General features: G+C 46.3%; 2 protein-coding genes across 2 annotated transcripts in view; both read left to right on the top strand.

Moving 5' to 3' along the window:
- Positions 1–9,168, top strand: part of cep170bb (centrosomal protein 170Bb) — a 13,630-nt gene extending 4,462 nt beyond the window's left edge. The window contains 11 exon segments of the mRNA XM_029496675.1: positions 1–866; positions 1,232–1,345; positions 1,522–1,700; positions 1,994–3,693; positions 4,078–4,321; positions 4,408–4,571; positions 5,622–5,785; positions 6,843–6,931; positions 7,081–7,174; positions 7,264–7,315; positions 7,667–9,168. The exon segment at positions 1–866 is cut by the window's left edge and continues 210 nt beyond it. Coding sequence (XP_029352535.1) covers positions 1–866; positions 1,232–1,345; positions 1,522–1,700; positions 1,994–3,693; positions 4,078–4,321; positions 4,408–4,571; positions 5,622–5,785; positions 6,843–6,931; positions 7,081–7,174; positions 7,264–7,315; positions 7,667–7,863 — 3,863 coding nt within the window. The 3' untranslated portion in view covers positions 7,864–9,168.
- Positions 9,169–11,139: 1,971 nt separating this feature from the next.
- Positions 11,140–17,876, top strand: LOC115038052 (tumor necrosis factor alpha-induced protein 2-like). The gene is made up of 13 exons (XM_029496869.1): positions 11,140–11,199; positions 11,436–11,543; positions 11,973–12,391; positions 12,615–12,826; positions 13,688–13,802; positions 13,893–14,015; positions 14,098–14,192; positions 14,266–14,358; positions 14,465–14,591; positions 14,690–14,815; positions 14,884–15,033; positions 15,126–15,250; positions 16,965–17,876. Exons 1-13 carry the CDS (start codon positions 11,184–11,186, stop codon positions 17,146–17,148), a joined length of 1,893 nt encoding a protein of 630 aa, XP_029352729.1. The 5' UTR covers positions 11,140–11,183; the 3' UTR covers positions 17,149–17,876.
- Positions 17,877–18,766: the final 890 nt, after the last annotated feature.

Below are 18,766 nucleotides of genomic sequence, written 5' to 3'. Positions count from 1 at the left end.
CACCTGTGGCCTCTGAGTGCCCCACATCCCAGAGTCCTCCTCAGGCTCCTTCCCTCATGGCAGAAACACCTAGGCAGGGGCCACCTGAGCACCTCACCCAGCAGGCCTTCATCATCGAATTCTTTGACGATAACCCACGCAAAAAGCGTTCACAGTCCTTCACACACAACCCAGCCCACGCTGACTCATACTCTGCCCTGAAGGCCAAGCTGGAGAGGCGGAAAGGCGGGGAGAGGCCAGCATCTGTGCATGGCCACATTCCTCCCACCCAGCAGGTTACAGTTCCTCTGAAAGGGCAGGGCCATGGTGGTCCGCAGAGGTCAAGTTCTTTAAAGAGGGAAAAGACAGAGGGAGAGACACCCTCATCAAGTTCCTCCTCGCAGTCATCCTCAGGCATCATCATCAGACCCTTTGGCAGTGTTGGGAAGAAATCTAAGCTCGCTCAGGAGTTTGCTGCTGAATTCCTGAAGGATTCACATCAACAGGACTCTTCCCCAACCAAGGACAAGCTCTCACCCCCACCAATGTCTGCACCACCTGTGATGGTGTCACCTGCAAGGATTCCCTCCCCACAGGAACCCCAAGCAATGTCTTCAGTGTACTACCCCTCCTCACCCTTAGAGCTACCAGCAATCTCTAAGTCCTCCATCCCTTCAGATCCTGGCAAGACTGCCTCTCCAGTCCACACCTCTGGACCTCACACATGCTCGATGCTGCCCCCAGGTGTCCGAGCAGGAGATGTAAAAGGTTCCCAGAGGATGGTAAGGAATGAGGAGGATGACAGTCTGAGTGATGCTGGGACCTACACCATCGAGACAGAGTTGCAGGACAAAGAGGTGGAGGAGGCTCGGAACATGATTGATCAGGTGAAGTAACATTCACAGTTCTTGAAATCTTCATTTGTGTGAAAGTGCAAAAGCTTCTTGCTGGTGGATAATCTTGGGACAATCATGGATGTCTTTGTCTAGAGGAGCAGAGACATGATGCTCTGCTGTCTGTCCATCCATACACCTCTTGCCCCACGTTGGTCCATAATAACCCTGTCAGGGTCCAACACAGTATACACACACACACACACACACACACTGTAACTATCTTCATATTCGATGTTTTTGTGTAAACAGAATATTTTAAATTGTTGTAGGGAGGCATGGAACCTTTTTTCCCTCTTGCTCCGTCTTGTTACATTGGTCCTGCCCCGCTTCTTCATGCATGCCCTGTGCTCTGACAGGTATTTGGTGTCCTGGACTCTCCAGAGTACGGTGGTGTGACCACAGGAGTCTATAGGCCTGTAATAAATGATGGCAAGGATGAGCAAGCTAACCTGCCTAGTGATGGTAGCACTGTGGACCCGTTGCATGGCTTTATCCCAGCTGCTATCAGCGGCTCCCCAACAAAAGGTCCCATTCAGGTAAAAACTGGAAAAGTGACTCAGAACCTGGAAAAACATCTGTGTAGCATGTTCTGATCCCAGTGCATGTAAACTGGTTTCCCTCAGTTTCCCCGGTTCCATATTTACAGTTTATCACTGTCTGGTAACATTCACCGACTTCTGTTTCTCAGGTTCCTGCTGTTCAGGCAGCAGGTCTGGAAGGACCGAAGTGGGTTTCCCGTTGGGCCAGTCTGGCAGATAGCTATGCTGAACCAGGTTCCACTCCACCTCAAGGGGAATGTCTGGAAGGTGAAGTCAAACTTCTCTTTGTCAGGAACAAAAATGTGGTTAGGTAAAGGCGAACTATCAGACCTTCATACCAGATGACCGGCTTGTATTAACATAGGACCTGTATCTGGGTGATACCGCATCACTGGCCTGGTAATAGAAAGTGTTTTTGTAATCTCAGTTTCCCTGCAGTGCGGTGGAATCACAACATGTGATCTGCCTGATCCAGGACAGTAAAATTAGTAACACATTGTCTTGCCACCCGACCTGGTCAGTTGAGTAATGGAACAAACTATTTTTTTTAGATTTGCGCGTCATGAGTCGGACGATGGGGGGCTACAGTTACGACAACTCAGAGTCAGAGTCCAGTCACAGCTCCAGGACACGAAGGTTGCTGCCCCAGGTGCCTCCCGAAAAACTGGATAGTGTCACACCGAGTATCCTGATTCGCCATGAAGCTTACCAAGGCCAAGAGCCCCTTGAGAGAGTCTCTGGTCTTCCCCGCACACAGGACTCCACCCAGCGACTTTTTGTTCAGGATGATGTGGATCCAGACAGCCTTAGTGATGCCAGTCGCTCTGATGATGGGCCTGTTTTGGAGAAAACAAAAAAGAATCAGGCTAAAAGTGGAGCTACATCTCTGGTTTTCACTGGTCCTCAGTCTAAAGGTCTGGAGAAGATGTCTCCATCCACCAAAGCCACCTCATTCTACATTGGCTCTGAAGACCATCCGGGCAAACCCGAACAGGCTCAGAGTCCAGTACACTCAGAGAGAATACGAGAGCCCCTGGCAAAACCTCCCCCCACTACAGTCCTGATCCGACACCTGAGTGGACATGAACCCAGGAGGACAGGTGTGAAACCTAACAGCTCTGCTCCAAATCTCCAAACACAGGACAAGGGTTCTGTCCCAACTAAAGACAGCTGCATGTCATCGTTTGTCAGGCAGGAGAGCTTCACCAAAGACCAACCTAGTGACACTGCACAGATGAAGAAACTTCCACATATCTCCAGCCACCCATCCATCAGAGACCTGGAGCAGAGGAGGGAGAACATCCAGGACACGCAATCATTTCTTCAGGAGGCCGAAGGTACTTTGTCCTCCTTAGATACAAAGTTGCCCTCATCTGGTTCAGGTCGCAGCTCAAAGAAAGGCTCCTCCAACCACATGGATGACTCCCTATCTGGAGAGTCTGACGTGGACACAGCTAGCACCGTGAGTCAAGTGAGTAGCAAACACACTCCAGTAAACTCTACTTCTAAAAAGCGTCCCACTATCAGCAGTCTTCAGAAGGAGAGGTCCTCCTCTAGCCCATCCATCCAAGAAAAAGGGCGGCAGCTCACTGCCCGTGAACGCCTCTCTGAGAAACGCAGAAGCCAGGCAAGTGTGGATTTATCAAACAAGGCAGAGGCCGCGAAGCGCTTCCAGATGCGCCGCAGTGCAGGAAACCGTGGCTCTCTGGATCTGTCTGAGGGCCAGCAGGGCTCTAGTCCACACTGGACTGAAACTATATCATCTGACCACGAAACCTCCCGTCCATCCAGCCGCAGCAAGAAACTCATTGCCCCTCTTCAGAAAGAAGATAACGGAAAGACATTAAAAACAACAACTCAGCAGGTTCTGACACGTTCCAATAGCCTGTCAGCACCACGACCAACCCGAGCATCAATGCTTCGTCGAGCACGACTGGGTGAGGCCTCAGACAATGAGGGTGCAGAGACTGACCGGGCATCCCAAAATTCTGACAGTATCACTGCACCATCCAAAGGCTCAGCTGAGGGAAAGAAGCTGTCCAGGCTAGACATCTTAGCTATGCCAAGGAAGAGGACCGGCTCTTTCACAGCTCCCAGCGACAATGAGGCCCCCTCCACAGGCCGGGCTGGTTTCTCTAATCGGAACTCTGAGCCTGTTGTCACTTCTAGAAAGACATCGGTGGGCGATGCCCGGCAGGCATCTACCAAAGGGGCTGGGGCTTTGTGGAAGCAACCATTGACTCGTACCCGGTCTAGTGGAGCTAAGTACTCTGGCACTGGTGAGTCTTGACTGCATTCATTCTCAGTTTTCATAAATTTTTTTGGCACACATTTTCTTTTGTGTAGTTAAGAGATTGTTAATGAGCCTGTGTTTGATGGCCTCGGATGAATCCAAGTGGTTTATCTGCTGATTTGTGCAGCATCGCAGCTTGAGTTTCTGTCGTTTTCCACTAACAGTGGACTCATATTAGTGAAGTTGTTTCTATGGCGATGCAGCTGCCCAGATTTGAATAATTTGTATTCTGCTTATATCAGAACCAGGATCAGCCCAGACCTGGTGCAGGAGCGGAATTTATTAGCCTGCTTTTGTCAGAAGCTCTGTGATATGATGTTTCTAACCTCAGTGCTCTCTGGTCTAATTAACCAAAGTTGAATGTTTACAGGTTCCCGTCGAAGACAGAAGGGCTCAGACTTCTCCTCGTCCTCTGAGGAAGAATTCGAAACCAAAGCTGGTATCTCTAAAACCAAACACTCCGCCCATTCTTCCACCTCCAGCCAGACTTCCCACGGCCACCGGATGGCCTCCACTCAGTCCAAATCTGTGTCTCTGGAGACAGAAGAGGATGAAGAACAGAATGAGGTCGACCCCTACCAGAACTGGTCCACACACAGTGCAGAGATCGCCAAGTAAAAAAACAATGAGTGTGTGGACTGAAACGAGGAAGTCCATCTGTCAGACCTCCATGTTGATCCTTTGTTTGTTTCCTATCCAGGCTCAGCCAGGACCTGGCCAAAGACCTGGCCATCCTGGCGAAGGAAATCCACGATGTTGCTGGGGACGGAGACTCGCTGAGCTCTGGCATGGGCATGACTACCTCACCCAGCTCACTGCCCAACACACCAGCTTCCACCATCTCGGCCAGGGAGGAGGTGGGCCGTGCACCACCAACATGCCATCCCACCACAACCATTTACACCACAGCCATGAGACTGGGACCTCAGGGATTCAAAAGGGGGGGTGGGGGGTGGCTGGTTTCTCCAGTGTTAACCCAGTTCATAATCCTGGTCTTCTGTCCGTGGTTCTGAGTATGGTTCTCTTCAGTTGACTTTCAGGTTGATTGACAGGAGCCTTCATCACGCTCGGATTCTCATGACTCATTTCTCTGTTCTGCTGCACAGACGCCATCTTGTCCATACTTACGTGGGGTTCCGCCATTTCAGGTGTCTTACTCTGACTCATCGCAACTCCTGCACTGTGACTGGTTCACCCCCACTAACCCAGCCCTCCCCTCACTGATCCTAACACTCCCCTGTCATTGGTGTTGGATTGTTCGGAAGCTTTTCATGTTGACATTTGTCTGATTGAGTCCACAACAAAACCACAAAGTCCACCTACTTCACTTCTTAACAAACAGCAAACAGCTGAGTTCTCAAAATTTTCCCCTCAGTCGTCACGAGAGAGGACATTATCTCCAGAGACCAGAACAGATTTTGGTACAGATTAGAAACACTTTGATTTCTGTTGGGAGTCTATGAGCTTGACTCACTGCAGGACTCTAGTGGTCAGGGCTGACTCAGTTTTGGAGCTGGACTCTGCTACTTTAGCCTGTCCAATCTTTCCCTATCCTGGACTTCCTGTCCCAGTTCTACTCTTCAGTACATCTATAACCTGCTGTACTGGACCAAACCCTGTCATTAAAACCTGGACCTGTTGTTGTTGTTTGTGTTCCCTCAATGGTTTTGTTGTAAAGACACATCCATTGTATTGTAGCATTGAACTAGTTTTACTGGTTGTGGGTCAGTTGATGGAACTGGTGACCAGTAGCTTCCTCTTGTCGTTCATTGGCTGTATCCCAGCAGAACTAAAATTCACTGCATACACTGCCGTCACCATCGCAGCTGCATGTTGACTTGGTGCATGTCTTCACGGCCTTCACCAGCCTGCAGCTTGCTGGTTTGATTCCCAAAAAAGGTTGGCTCACCAGAGCCAGACTCCCTCTGCTCTCTTTCCAGCTGGTCCAACATATCCCTGAGGCCAGTTTAAACTACCAGAAGGTTCCTCCAGGTTCTGCTGCCATCTTGGAGCTGGATGCAAACATGAATGAGCCAGAGCCCGGTTCTAAGCAGCGCCGTCCATGGAACCGTGAAGAGGTCACTGTCTAATCTGAAGTTACGTTCAGGCTGCAGCTCGGTGTGAACAAGGCGCCTCCGTCACATTTATTGATCGCTGAACAACATCTGATGACAGATTTAGAGCCATGAAGAGATCTGACTTAAAACAAACATCAGCTGGTCTTTACAGTTTTATTGCTCGAGCCACGTCTCTACATCAGATGCTCCTATTGGCTCCAGTGGGTGATGTCACAGCCAATCAGAGTCCCTGGAACAGTCCTGTATGTTTTTGAGTTTATTGTGTTGACAGACAATCAGATATTTGGAGCTGATTTTTCATCATTACTGCTCCAGGGAATGAGCAGAACTCCTGATCAGATAAAAATAGAAACTTCAGATCAGCTGTAGAACGACCCAAACACATGAAATGAACTTCCAGAGTCTGAACTGCGTCTGAACAGTCTAAATGTGGGTCAGTTAACCTGGGAAACCCAGAAGAAACTACATAGCGTGGAACACAGAGACCACTCAGTCGAACAGAAGTCAGCAATAAGTAAAATAAAATATTTTAAAATATTTTAGTTTTTATAATTTTGCAAGTTTAACCTTGTAAAATCAACAAGCAATATTGGCTCATTATCAATCAATGATGAAGAGGCACTGACTCCTGATTCAGTTCTTCGGTATCTTCTGAACTTGGGAGTTAGCTGATTAGCTTGATGATGCTAGCATGTCCCTACCAGCCTAGTTTGTTTCCAGTTAGTTTTCCAGTTTGACTGTACATCAACAAACCTCATCAGCTCATGAAAATTAAAAAGGCTAACATCGTGGCTTAATCAGCTCAATGTACTGACCTCATCCTCAGGCCTCGTCTTTCACCAGCTACTGGAGCAACAAGAACTAGATAAACAGTTCTCTCCACAGTTCTGTGCGGAGTTCCTGCAGCGTGAACGTAGCCAAACATCAGTTCTCCGTGAACCTTGACTGACACTGCTGCAGTTAGCTTTGGTGTGCTGGGAGAACAGGAAGTGGACGGCTGCTGGTGTGACATCATTGAACTCTGAGTTTACTGCTCTCCTCCTGTTGTCTGTTACAGGTGATCCTGGACAACCTGATGCTGAATCCGGTGTCTCAGCTGTCTCAGGCCATCCGGGAGAACACGGAACAGCTGGCTGAAAAAATGAAGTAAGGAGGCTCTGTCAAAAGCTACCATCAATGATCAGAACAGGGAACTTTTTGGCATTAGGTCCAGGTATCCTTGGATCAGTTCAGCTTGATTCTGTTGCTCTGGGTTGTTCAGGTCCACTTTAGTTTTGTCATCCTGTTTCTGACAGGGTTTTGTTCCAGAACAAGGCAGAGGTCTGGGAGGAAATTGAGGCGAAGATCAACGCTGAGAATGAAGTCCCCATCCTAAAAACCTCCAACAAGGTTTCTCAAACACTTGATCACTCTTGATCAACACTTAAGTTTTAATGTGATTGAAGCTCAAACCTTCTGTTTTTCGTCTCATCTCACAGGAAATCACCTCCATTTTGAAGGAGCTGAGAAAAGTCCAGAGGCAGCTGGAAGGTAAGTTTTATCGTGTCCTGGTTCACAGGTGTGTCATCTTACAGGATTTATGTGGATCACCTAAAATAGAATCAGTACAGAAAATAAATCAAAGAATTAAAGAAATGGTCCCAATGCCAAAGTCTTTTAAAAAAGCAAACTGCAGATGAGATGGAGCAGAACATCTGCATGAAAGTTGGTAGGTGAAGGATCCAAATTAAGACTTAAACTGCCCCAGACCTGAGCCCTGGGGTACACTGGTCCACACAGAATGACCAGCTAGGGTAACTAGTCTGTGTTAAGCTAAAGACTTGATGTTGATAAGATTTAAGCAGAGACAGGTTCATTAATGTCCTCTTTATCTTGCTGTAGTAATAAACACCATTGTGGAGCCTGGTGGGAGTCTTCAGATAGCAGCTGGTGGGACATCATCTCTTGGTGACACTCGTCCGTCCATGAGAGAGAAGAAACCTGTGTCCAAACCTCGTGGCACCCCCTCAGCCTCCAACACCAATGAAAGCAAAAAGCACCCACCTCATGGACCTGACGGAGGCCACTACATGGCCTGAGTGGCTAACATAGCACCACTGAATATTGACTCTGCATCCACACCCCCAGCAGCAAATGTCCTACAATAACAGCTTCCTGTAGCTCCGGACAGGCTTTTCTCTACAGAGGCCATCTTGCTCAGCAGACGTAGCTCAACACCAACATGGAATGTGAGAAGATGTTTCTGAATGTTCCCCAGCAGGTTTCTGTGACATGAACTTCCTGGACAAGCTACATCCTGTTGAAGAAGTCCATCTCTTAGCAAGTCGCATCATTCTCAAGAGTTTGACTAAGTCTGAACACAAGTGGTCCAGACCTGCTCACATTCAAGGTCCAAACTATCTAAAGCGTTGGAAGCTCAGAAGATAAGTTATTCAGAGCTCAGTGGTGCGTCTGTGGTTCAGCTGTTGTCTGTTGCTCCCCGTTCACAATCACTATTGTTGTTTGTTTTAGTCTTTTGTCATTTCAAGTCCCCCCCAGTATTTAAGCCCAACCCTCCTCAGCTATCAGCCAGATTCACCAGAAACCATTTCATCACCCTGAACTGTGTCCCAGAAACTGATCTATGAAGGCATGGTACGAGTAGGACCAATCAAAATGGGATCGCCTGGTCTACAGAGAATTTCCTGTTTTCATTCCTGGTGCACAAAGACTCTTGTGAAAGGTCACCCACGGTTTGTCTTTGTGGGTCATTTGTTTAGTAGAGACGGCACTTACAATGGGGCAGTTTGGGAAACAGTTTGTAAACCTGCAGTAACTCTTACAAGGCGTTTTGATTGAGGATGCCACCTGACGCCTCGCATCAGCAGAAGTCAAAGCACAGCATTTAGCCCGGACCTGACGACAGAACCTGAACTATCAGATGGCCCCTGTCGTCAGCAGCTGGAGGAACCTGCTAGTGATGTGGATGCATTTGAACTCTCCAAAGCAAACCTCCCATTCATATCTAGTTGTTGGTCAGTCAGAGTAAATGCATTTTGAATGGAACTATATATTCCTGTAGAACTGCTTCATCAGCTCAGCAACATTTAGTCAATGCTACGAAAAGAAGCAGCTCCTTGTGCTGCCGCCTTCCGCACGTGTCCTGATGAACTTTGTGCTCTGAGAATCCGTGGTTAGCTCGTCTCAGTCCTGTCCGGGCATCCTTGGCCAGACAGTCAGGGAACAAGATGAGATGACTTGATATTTTATTGAATGTGTCTGAGTTTCTGCTGCCTCGCCGTGATTGTGAAACAACTGTGAGACTGTAGCTGAATGTGAAACGTCCTCAAATCAAACAGCTGATCCCACAGGAGACGTCCTGTGGTCATTAAATGAATCATGCTGAGTTTCATTTTGGTAAAACGCCTGATTGGTCGAAAGCACTTTATGTGCTGGTTAGCAGGATGAGGACAAGGAAACCAGTGATATCACTTCAGTTGGGTCAGAGGTCAGGCTGCTGAAGGAATGTTGGCCCTTACTCAGTTCACTTCTGTCACACCCAATGGGTGGGGGAGCGGTGATGGTTGCGGGGTTAAAGGTCTCCTCCTTTAAATGAAATCTTTACAGTTTTAGAAAAGTGTCTTTACCTATTCAGAGGATCAGGTCACACCTGTGTCAAGTGTGTATGTGTATGTGTGTTTGTGTTGCGCTGATGTTTGTGTTTTCATGTGTTGAAGCAACAAGACATTTAGCTATGTTTAGCCTAGCTTAGCACAACAAGTAAAAGCAAGTGGAAAATGTTGGCCTAGCTTAGCACAAAGAGGGTCAGGGTATGAGTGTAATGCCCTCACTTCTGTCTGACAGGCACAGCTGTCCTCCGTCTGCCGGGATTCTGTCCACATGGATCAGTTTCTATCATGGAGGGAGGGACGCATGCGTCCTATGGCCAGTCTTTGCGCAATGCTAGGCTAACTTTCCCCCTAACAAGGGACAAGAATTTCACTTAATTCACAATTTCACTTAATTGTTGCTTTCAGAGTTTGGCTGGAAAGATAGAGTATTGGAGACTTTTGTAAAGTGCATGTTTCCTGTGGTTTGAGGCAGGTGAGAGTTTGAGACTAGTTCACCAAATGTGCACTTTTTCATTTGACACATATTGTTAAATCAGCTGCAGCTGAGTTTTATTTTTCAGTCATGGTGTTTCCTGCTCTGCAGCCAATAAGAATGTATTAATTTGTCACCTGCTCACAAGACAAACCTGATAGGCTGTTGCTTGATGATGTAACTGCTGCTGCTACAGGTGATTGGCTACCTGCTGTATGTGTTTCCTTTTATTCCAGTGCATGAAAAGCTGTAGAAACAGGCTGAATAGACCGTGATTCATATTTATCTGGATGTTTCCTGTTCTCAGAATAAATTTTTTTATCCAATGGCTGTGAAAGTCCTTTCAGAATTAAAGCTTCCTGGATTATTTATCCAGTTCTAAAGGGTCGCTGTATCTGGACTCAATGTTCATCATCATCAGCATTTCTTTGTATCACCATGTCATTTGTAATAAACTGATTTCGTGCATTCAGCTGTACAATGTCATGAAGACCTGGAAATGTCTCTCAGCTGATCTGCTTCCTGAGTTTTTCTGCTTAGTTTTCTCACCAGGACAAATATGATCAGAGGATGTATCTTTCAGAATAAGAGCTCACATTAGAATGCCATGAAAACCTCCATCAGGCTTTAGCTGAACAAGCTTTCCTTTTAGTGTCTGCCATCCCTCTGGACCCTCTAATCGCCTGGCTGTGAACTGAGAGCTTCAGACAGAGGAACATTTTTTGGGGAGGGATGGACGCACTGATAGTCTGGTTCATTTATTTATTGGTGTCTACTGCTTGGTGCAGCAGCGGACTGATCGTAACAGTCGTAACAGTTTTCTGCCTGTTAACATGATGCTGTGTGTCACCTGGTCCTGATGTGGGTTTCCTTTCTGTCCAGCAGGAGTCAGCAGAGCAGCAGATGTGAGATCTTAGTCCACATCTTGGTTTCGGTCTGTTCGCCACCCTGTCTCAGTCGGGGGGGGCAGGTCCTGGAAGGTTTTCATCGCTGAGACAGTGGTGACGTCACTCAGGAGTCTTCAGCCTCTCCCACGGGAAATAACAGTTAACAAATAAATTCCACACGTTCACCTAATTTCTCCCCGTTTTCGGTCTTATTGTTACAAACAGTATTAAAACTACCATCATATATAATGACATCTTTAAGGAGGTATAATGCCTCAGCTCTAAACGGGAAATAAGAGCTCGAGCTGCCTCCTACGGGTTTGACGAGCAGACGTCACGTCTTTAACCCCGCCCACTCCCCGTCAGTCCACTGTGTTGATGAAAGGCTGGAAGAAGCTGCGAGGTAACGTGAAAGAAGAACCGCAGTGATGTGGCAATTTTCAGGTAATGTCATTATTGACACCTGCTGGTGTTTCCAGATGTTTCCAGCTAATCACAGATGTTAACTGTTTCAAGGGAATCAAGTCTGAATTTTTGACTCATTTTTTGAAAACTCTATTGTAATGTGCTGAGAGGACGCTCTAATGAAGGTCTCCACAGAATATGTGATGTTTTAATGAGAACACCAAGAATGTCGCAGTCGGTCAGATGTTGTGGATGTAAATGTCAATGTTCAGCAGGAGGCATTGCTCAGCAGCACGGAGGAGAAAGGAGGAAATTGCCAAAATTGAGGAATCCTGCTACATTCTGGAAGAAACGCGAAAAGCAGAATTGCAACTATGCTGAAGGTTAGAACCACGTAAAACCATCAGAACCTCATCAGAACATGCAGCTGAACAAACTACTCATCAGAACCACAGAACATGTACTAAAAGGAGAAAGGAGGGACCTCAGGTAGAACCCCAAAACCACCCTGCTGAGCCTCAGACCAAATCCAACCAGTTTCTTCACATATTTAACTATTTAGATTTGAGGAACCTCTAGTAAAGCCCAAAGAACCTCTTTGTTTGTGTGAATTATCAGAATCAACTCAAACCAGCAGATCTTGAACTGGAACCAATGGACATTTATGGATTTAATATAGAACACAGAGAGTCACTGTACTTCCCTTCTGATTTCTCCGCAGTCTACAGTAGTCTAGCATAGGTTGTACTGTTGTATCACACTGGTTTAGGTTCTACAGGAATTCAGTTTTTTCTGTGTTTTGGTTCTTACAGGGACTCCTCCAGAGTCAGACTTTGTGGAGCAGCAGCTGGAGCAACTCAGCAGGGGGCTGATCATCAGGGAGGAGCAGCTCTTCTGTCAGGACTCTCCAAGTGAGGAGGAGGATCAGCTGCTGAAGGACCTGGAGGATCTGAAGCTTCGGATGTGGTTGGCTATCCACGACACCTTCAGCTGCTCCTCCACAGAACAGCTGGATGTACTGCGGAGTGCCATGGCTGCCATTCAGCTGCAGGAAGTGCAGGACCAGCGCTGGGCGGACCGTCCTGAGAGCAGGTTCCCAGTGTGGCGTCCTCTGAAGTTGATCAGAACTCACAATTCTCTACTGCAGAAGATGGTGGAATCCAGACTGACAGAGGCTGCTGAGGACGAGCTGAGTGGAACCGACGGACTGTCGTCAGCAGTAAAGAGGAAGGTGAGTCCTCAACAAGAGCCACACTGAGAACGAACTGGACATGTCTCTGAAGCCCCCCCAAACTCACACAGCATCTGAGGATACAGGTGTTAGAAATAAAACAGGAAGTGGAATCATTGTTCTCTATAATAAAACAGGAAATTGAATCCTTGTTCTCTAAGATAAAAGAGGAAATGTATCAGGGTGGTGTTCAGATCCAGACTCATGGGTTCATGATCTACAGGTGTGTCGTTTGGGGAAACGTGTGAGGGATGACCTGCTGACAGTGGCGAGGATAGTGAAGGACTGTTACCCTCCACAGATGGACATCCTGAATATCTACGCTGCATTTTACCATCAGAGCTTCTCCGCCCGCCTCACTGAATTAGCTGCCTCTGGATTGGAGACAGATGACTGCAGCTACCTGCTGTTCTGGGTCAACCACTACTACCCACAGTGAGACTTTAGACCAACACTGCCCACAGACCAGGACAAGAACAGATTATGATACAAGTGTATGACTCAATCTAACCAAATTAATAACTATAACAAAATATCAAAATTTACTCAAATAATTTCCTCGACTCAAAGGAAACATCACATTAAACTTCACACGATCTGGACCTGATCCAGACTCAGGGATGACCTGAAGTCAAGACCGACGTTCCTGAGACTGGACAGGAGTTAGTTTTTTAACAGTTTACAATAGAAACATGTCATTTAGAGTAGAAGGACAGGGAGACAATGTTTTCCACCATGTCACTGCCTGCACATGATTTCAGGTTTCCGGTTTTGGTCCAGTCCTGCTGAGGGACACACAATTGTGCATGATGCTATTTCTCATTACAGTAACATGTCTCGAATCCTCAGGTCCACAGATGAAGAAGAAACACAATTTAGAGCTTTTTAAAGAATGCTGAGACCTAGTCATCTGGTCTTTGTTAATCCAGAACAGCTGCGAAATTCATGAGATTTTTTTGGCTTCAAAACTTAGAGATGTTGGCACTGAGGCTCCAGTTGACTGAATCAGGTCCTGGAATTTTTTAGGGTCTGGTTCTGATCTGGTTTGCTGGGATGATCTTTTTTTTCCTGAACCTGTTGGAGGGACCCAGGTCATAATCTGGACTGAGGACAGTTTGTTTTTAGCACAGGTGTGGGTTCTACTGAGAACCATTCTAGATATTGATGTAGGTCATGTAACTCCTTCAAGGACAATCAGACGTGTGTTTGAATAGATGAGATAAAATCAAACTCTTGGTTCAGATCCTGGAACCAGTCTAAACCTCAGGGGGTCTCGTGTGTTTGGGTCATCCTCAGTGAAATACTACAACATGAAGACCTGGTTGGAAAGATCAAGACCGCCTGCCTGGGTTCTCTGCTGCTGCAGGACCATCTGAAAGGGCTCGAGGAACAGTACCTGGCCCACAAAGAGGTCAGGACCAACAGGGACAGGTCTAGATCTGATGTTGTGGTAGTTTTAGAGGCCAGGTTAATCACTGATAAGACTGGTCTCTGTCCTCAGGTCCAAGTGAAGAGGTGTCTCAACACAGCTCTGAAGAAAGAAGAGGACTCCTGGCTGAGCGGGAACAAACCTGAGCTCATTGACACCTACTTCTTCAGCCCGCTGGCTGTCGATGTCATACAGGTGAGACAGACTCATCGCAGGGGAGACAGTCATCACAGGGGAGACAGATTAGTCACAGGTGAGACTCTATGTGTGTCTCCAGATAATGAACAGCTTCCTGTCTGAGTCCACCTGTGTCATCGGAGGCCAGATCAAGTCTCACAGGATCACGGCCTACCTGGAGACCTTCCTCGACAGGTAGGCCACACGCCCACACTCAGCAGGTGAGCGGGGCTATTGATGTGTCTGACACATGTGATGTGTGTTCTAGCTATAGGAAGAGTCTGGAGGAGTTGCTGAGGGGTAACCATGGTAACATCGCCTCAGTGATTAAAGCTCACCTGGTGTGTGAGGAGCAGTTCAGGTGAGATAAGATGGGGCTACAACTGAGAGTTCAGGAAGTTCACCTAGACATCATCTGTGCACCGCTGACCTCCCTCACCTGATTGCCTGTCACTGACTCTCCTCAGGGATTACATCACAGGTCAAACAGGAAATCTGTCTGAGCAGCAGAGCCATCACTGTTTGGAGACACTGACTGCCCTGAGGGATTGTGGGTACAGGTATTTCACCTGTCCCATTCATGTCCAGCTGAAGGTACAAACACTGTGGACTGTATTGATGTCATTGCTCATGACCCAGCCCCCCCTCCTCACCACTGTTCAGGTGTGTTACAGTGAGTTGTGTGTGTCCAGGTGTGTTACAATGACCTGTGGACCCCGGCCTGGTTGGATGGGTCACTTCCTGTTGTTAGCTCTCTGCTAGATTGTCTGAGTCAACAGCTGAGGGACCTCGCTGACCTGAGACTAGACTCCAGACAGGTGAGCCTGAGACTTCCTGCTTACCTGTTCACCGGTATGATCCTGACCCTGTCTCTGTCTCTGTGCAGTCCCTGCTCAGTGTGATCCATGAGGAGCTGGTCCTTCAGTATTTTAAGAGGATGCTGAAGACCAGGATGAAGAGCAAAGAGCAGCAGGTGTGTGGAGCTGAGCGGATGAAGGAGGATGCTCGAATGATCAATGACTTCTTCAGAGAGGAGGTGAGACAGGTAGACACTTGTCCACACAGACAGACAACTTGTATGTCACTTGTGAATGAGGACTCTGGTGGACTAGCTCTCTGTGTTCTCAGGGCTGCAGCCAATCCTTGTGGTTCTCAGAAGTTCTCTGCAGCATCGCGGAGGTTCTGTGTCTGCAGGATCCAGGAAGTGTCCAGCTTGAGATGGTCAGCCTGGCCAGGAGGTTCCCAGACTTCAGGTACACACACAAGTCTGGTGTTTGGTCCAGGACTGGCTTTCAGGCCAAGTAAGGCAACTCTGACCATCAGAGTTGGGGGGAAAAAAAAATCAGATTGTATTGAAGTCTATGGGAAAATGCCTCAGTGCTCTCAGTCTCTAGTTTCAAGTCTTCAATACAATGTGATGTTAATTTTTTAAATGATTCTCCATTTAGAAGGAAATAGACCAGACAGGAGGGGAGTGTTTAGGGGGCGGGTTTACTGTGTGATTGACAGGCTATGCAACACAATCAGGAGAATCGAGCAGTTCAGTTACTCCTCCTCAGCTCCACCATCTGGTTCCTCCTCTGGCTGAAGGAGGTGATTCTGTTTTTTATTTTATCTGTGAAAGACTGTCCTACAGTACAGGGGCACAGTGGTTAGCTCTGTTTCCCACAACAATGATGTCCTGGTTCAGTTCCCGGCCTGGGGCCTCCAAAGACACCATGTTTGGGTTCATTGGTGACTCTAAATCATGGGTGCCAAACTCAGGCCCGTGGGCCAAATGTGGCCCTCTGTGTAATTATATTTGGCCCGCGAGATCATACCAAATATGTATTAGAGCTGACCCACCAGTATATAGCGCATATACCGCAAATACTGAGTGTTTTCTACTCCACTCCATGGACTGTTAATAGTTGAATTTTCATTGAAGGAAATTATTATTATTTTTGGTTGTTTTGTTGTTGGCCTGTTAAAAAAGATATACATTAAATAGGAACTTGAAAGGCTACAGATGGAGAGAGACATAACAAGAAACGAATACGACTGATATGTGTTTTATTTCAAATTTAATTTCTCATGTGTTAATAATACTAAGCTTGTGGTTGTTCCAGATTCATATTTACACAAAACTAAAGTTGTTTCCATATCTTGAGAGAAGGGAAAAGATGCACAGTTGCAGTCCATTTTTCAATAAATACTGAGTTTGGCCTGCAACTTCGTCCCAGTTTTTAATTTTGGCCCACTGTGAATTTGAGTTTGACACCCCTGCTCTAAACTGTCCGTAGGTCTGAGTGGTTGTTGGTCTCTGTCTGTCTCTGTGATGGACTGAGGCCTGTCCAAGGTGACCCCGCACTCACCCAATGTGAGCTGGGATTGACTCCAGTACCTCATGTGACCTGGAAATGGATCTGAGGAGAAGATGAATGAATTATGAATAAATGTCTGTCCTACTGGTGGTGAACTGTCACCGGGTCCTGTCATAGGCTCAGGTCTTATGTACAAACACTGACACTGTGACCTGGATCTGCTTTGTGAGAAAAACCTAGTTGCCAGCGGCATATAGGTGTGGCCAGTCTTGGCTCAGGTGTCGCAGCTTTGTGAGGTAAGTGGAAAAGTACTGAGAGGAGTCATGTTGACTGTGAGATACACCCACTGGCTGGTTTTAGAACATGACCAGGAGCTGATGATGATGGTGCTGCACTCAGAGACACCTCTATAAGTGTTACCTGCTGTGAAACAATAAGGACACAATCCAGATTCAGGTTGAGAAGATTTCTGGTCTGCTTTAATAAGAGCTCACAATGAGTTCTTAACTAGAAACCACTAGTTTCTCTGAATGTAAACCTGGTCTGTGGATGTAAACATCCCAAGACCCCAAGGCATCGTGGACAGGGTTGAACCATCCACGATGCTTTTAGGCTTCAACACTAGATGTCTCATCTGTCCCTGAAATTTATTGTCTCTCCTCAGTGATGCTCATGTGTTGGCGCTGCTGTCTCTGAAAACTGGCCTATCAGCTACTGATGTTCGTGCCATCAGGAAAAGTGTTGAGGAAAACCGCCTCATCAATATCTCCAACAATCGCAGTCCACTGTTCTTCTCCAAGGTCAAAGTCAAATGGATGGATAAAAAGATTAAAAAGATGGCTCTGTAGTCCTGAATCATTTGAGTATGTTGGAATGTTAGCATGTTAGCATAGCAATCCACTGTTTATTAGTAATCCATGAAGCTGTCTATCTGTCTGTTTACGTGTCTGTTGTGTTTGATCAGTAACTTTGATCAAAGACAATAATGATTAAATGATGCTCAATAATACTTACAGACCAGATGACTTTAAACATCATTTAAACTCCTGTTAAATGTGAGAAAGTGTTCAGTCAGTTTCTCCTGCAAACTATGTCTATGAAGATTCTCATTCATCCAGGTCAATCTTCTCTGTCTCAAATTGATTCGTAGGCAACTGGACTGGTATTTGTCTAAGAAGACGTTGAACATCTTCAATGTCTCTTCCTATGAATCAATTTGAGACAGACTCCTGCAAACTACAAATTTTACAAACTTTACAATCTAAAAACTACAAATTCTAAAAGACAAACTCTACAAAATACAAATAGAACTATAAACAGTGTAAACCATAGAGACTGTAGTGGGATCATTCCATAGAATCTGTTTAGTCTTAAAATTACAAATATTCAAATCTTCACATATAAATAATGCTTTAAATGTGATCTAATCAATTTAAAAACATATCGCTATAAATGTATCCTTAACTCATGTACATTTCAGAAATTACATCAATTACAAGAAGTTGCCTCATATTTGAACAGGATGCTCAAAAACATGCTTCCTACAATGCTGAAGAATTATCTCATTGTATTATTGTTGCTGATGAATTGTATGATTGTATTATTGTTGTTGTTGAAATATCTCATTGTATAAGCTTGAAACTGAGACTCCTGTTACTATTACAAGTCTGGACAAGTGGCCTTTTTTCTTCTTTATTATCTCTTCTTATGCCTTATGGATTCTTCAGTGTGACCTGAAGGTAATGTCACTCACAAGAGACACAAAAGAATTAGAAGTATATCTCTTGACTTTAATCTAGTGAATCATACAGCTAGCCAAAAATTGTGGTAAATAAAGCCGTAGGATGCCCATCCATCCATCTTCTGGTTTTCCATTTCCGGGTCGTGGGGGGCCTCTGGAGTGTGCTGGGCGGAGTCACCTGGACAGGTGACAGAGACAGACAGACTTACGGACAGTTTAGTCACCAATGAACCCAAATAGGATGTCTTTGGAGGCCCCGGGGACCCAACCAGGACCCCCTTGTTGTGGGGAAACAGATAACCATTACTCTGCCATGCTGAGCTGTAGGATCTTCAGACCTTTGGGGACCTCTGCTGGTCCAGTGACTGCACCATAATTACAGTTAGACCTGATCCACCTGAACCCTTCCAGGACTCTGGAGACTCATGATGATGATCAGCTGAACTGTTTACGTGTTTGTATTGTTAGTTGTTGATTTTTTTCTTTCAGCATTGACATGTCTCTTTAAATATTGTTCCTGTTTATTTGTTTTATTTGGATTTATTTGGACAGCTGACTTTGACTTTCGCTGCAATCTGACCCTTTTCCTCCCAGCTGATGGACAGAGCGGAGGTTGAAGGTTCTACGCCATCACAGACTCAGAGTCCAGGTTCTGGTCCAGAGACGTTCACAGTCAGTCACCCTAGCAACAACTAACGCCGCCGCTCGGCCTCGCAGGCCAATCG

This window comes from Echeneis naucrates, chromosome 24, assembly GCF_900963305.1.
Source record: "Echeneis naucrates chromosome 24, fEcheNa1.1, whole genome shotgun sequence".
NCBI classification, from domain to species: Eukaryota; Metazoa; Chordata; class Actinopteri; order Carangiformes; family Echeneidae; genus Echeneis; species Echeneis naucrates.
Note: the sequence above shows the minus strand (reverse complement) of the source record. Positions and strands in the feature narration are given on the sequence as shown.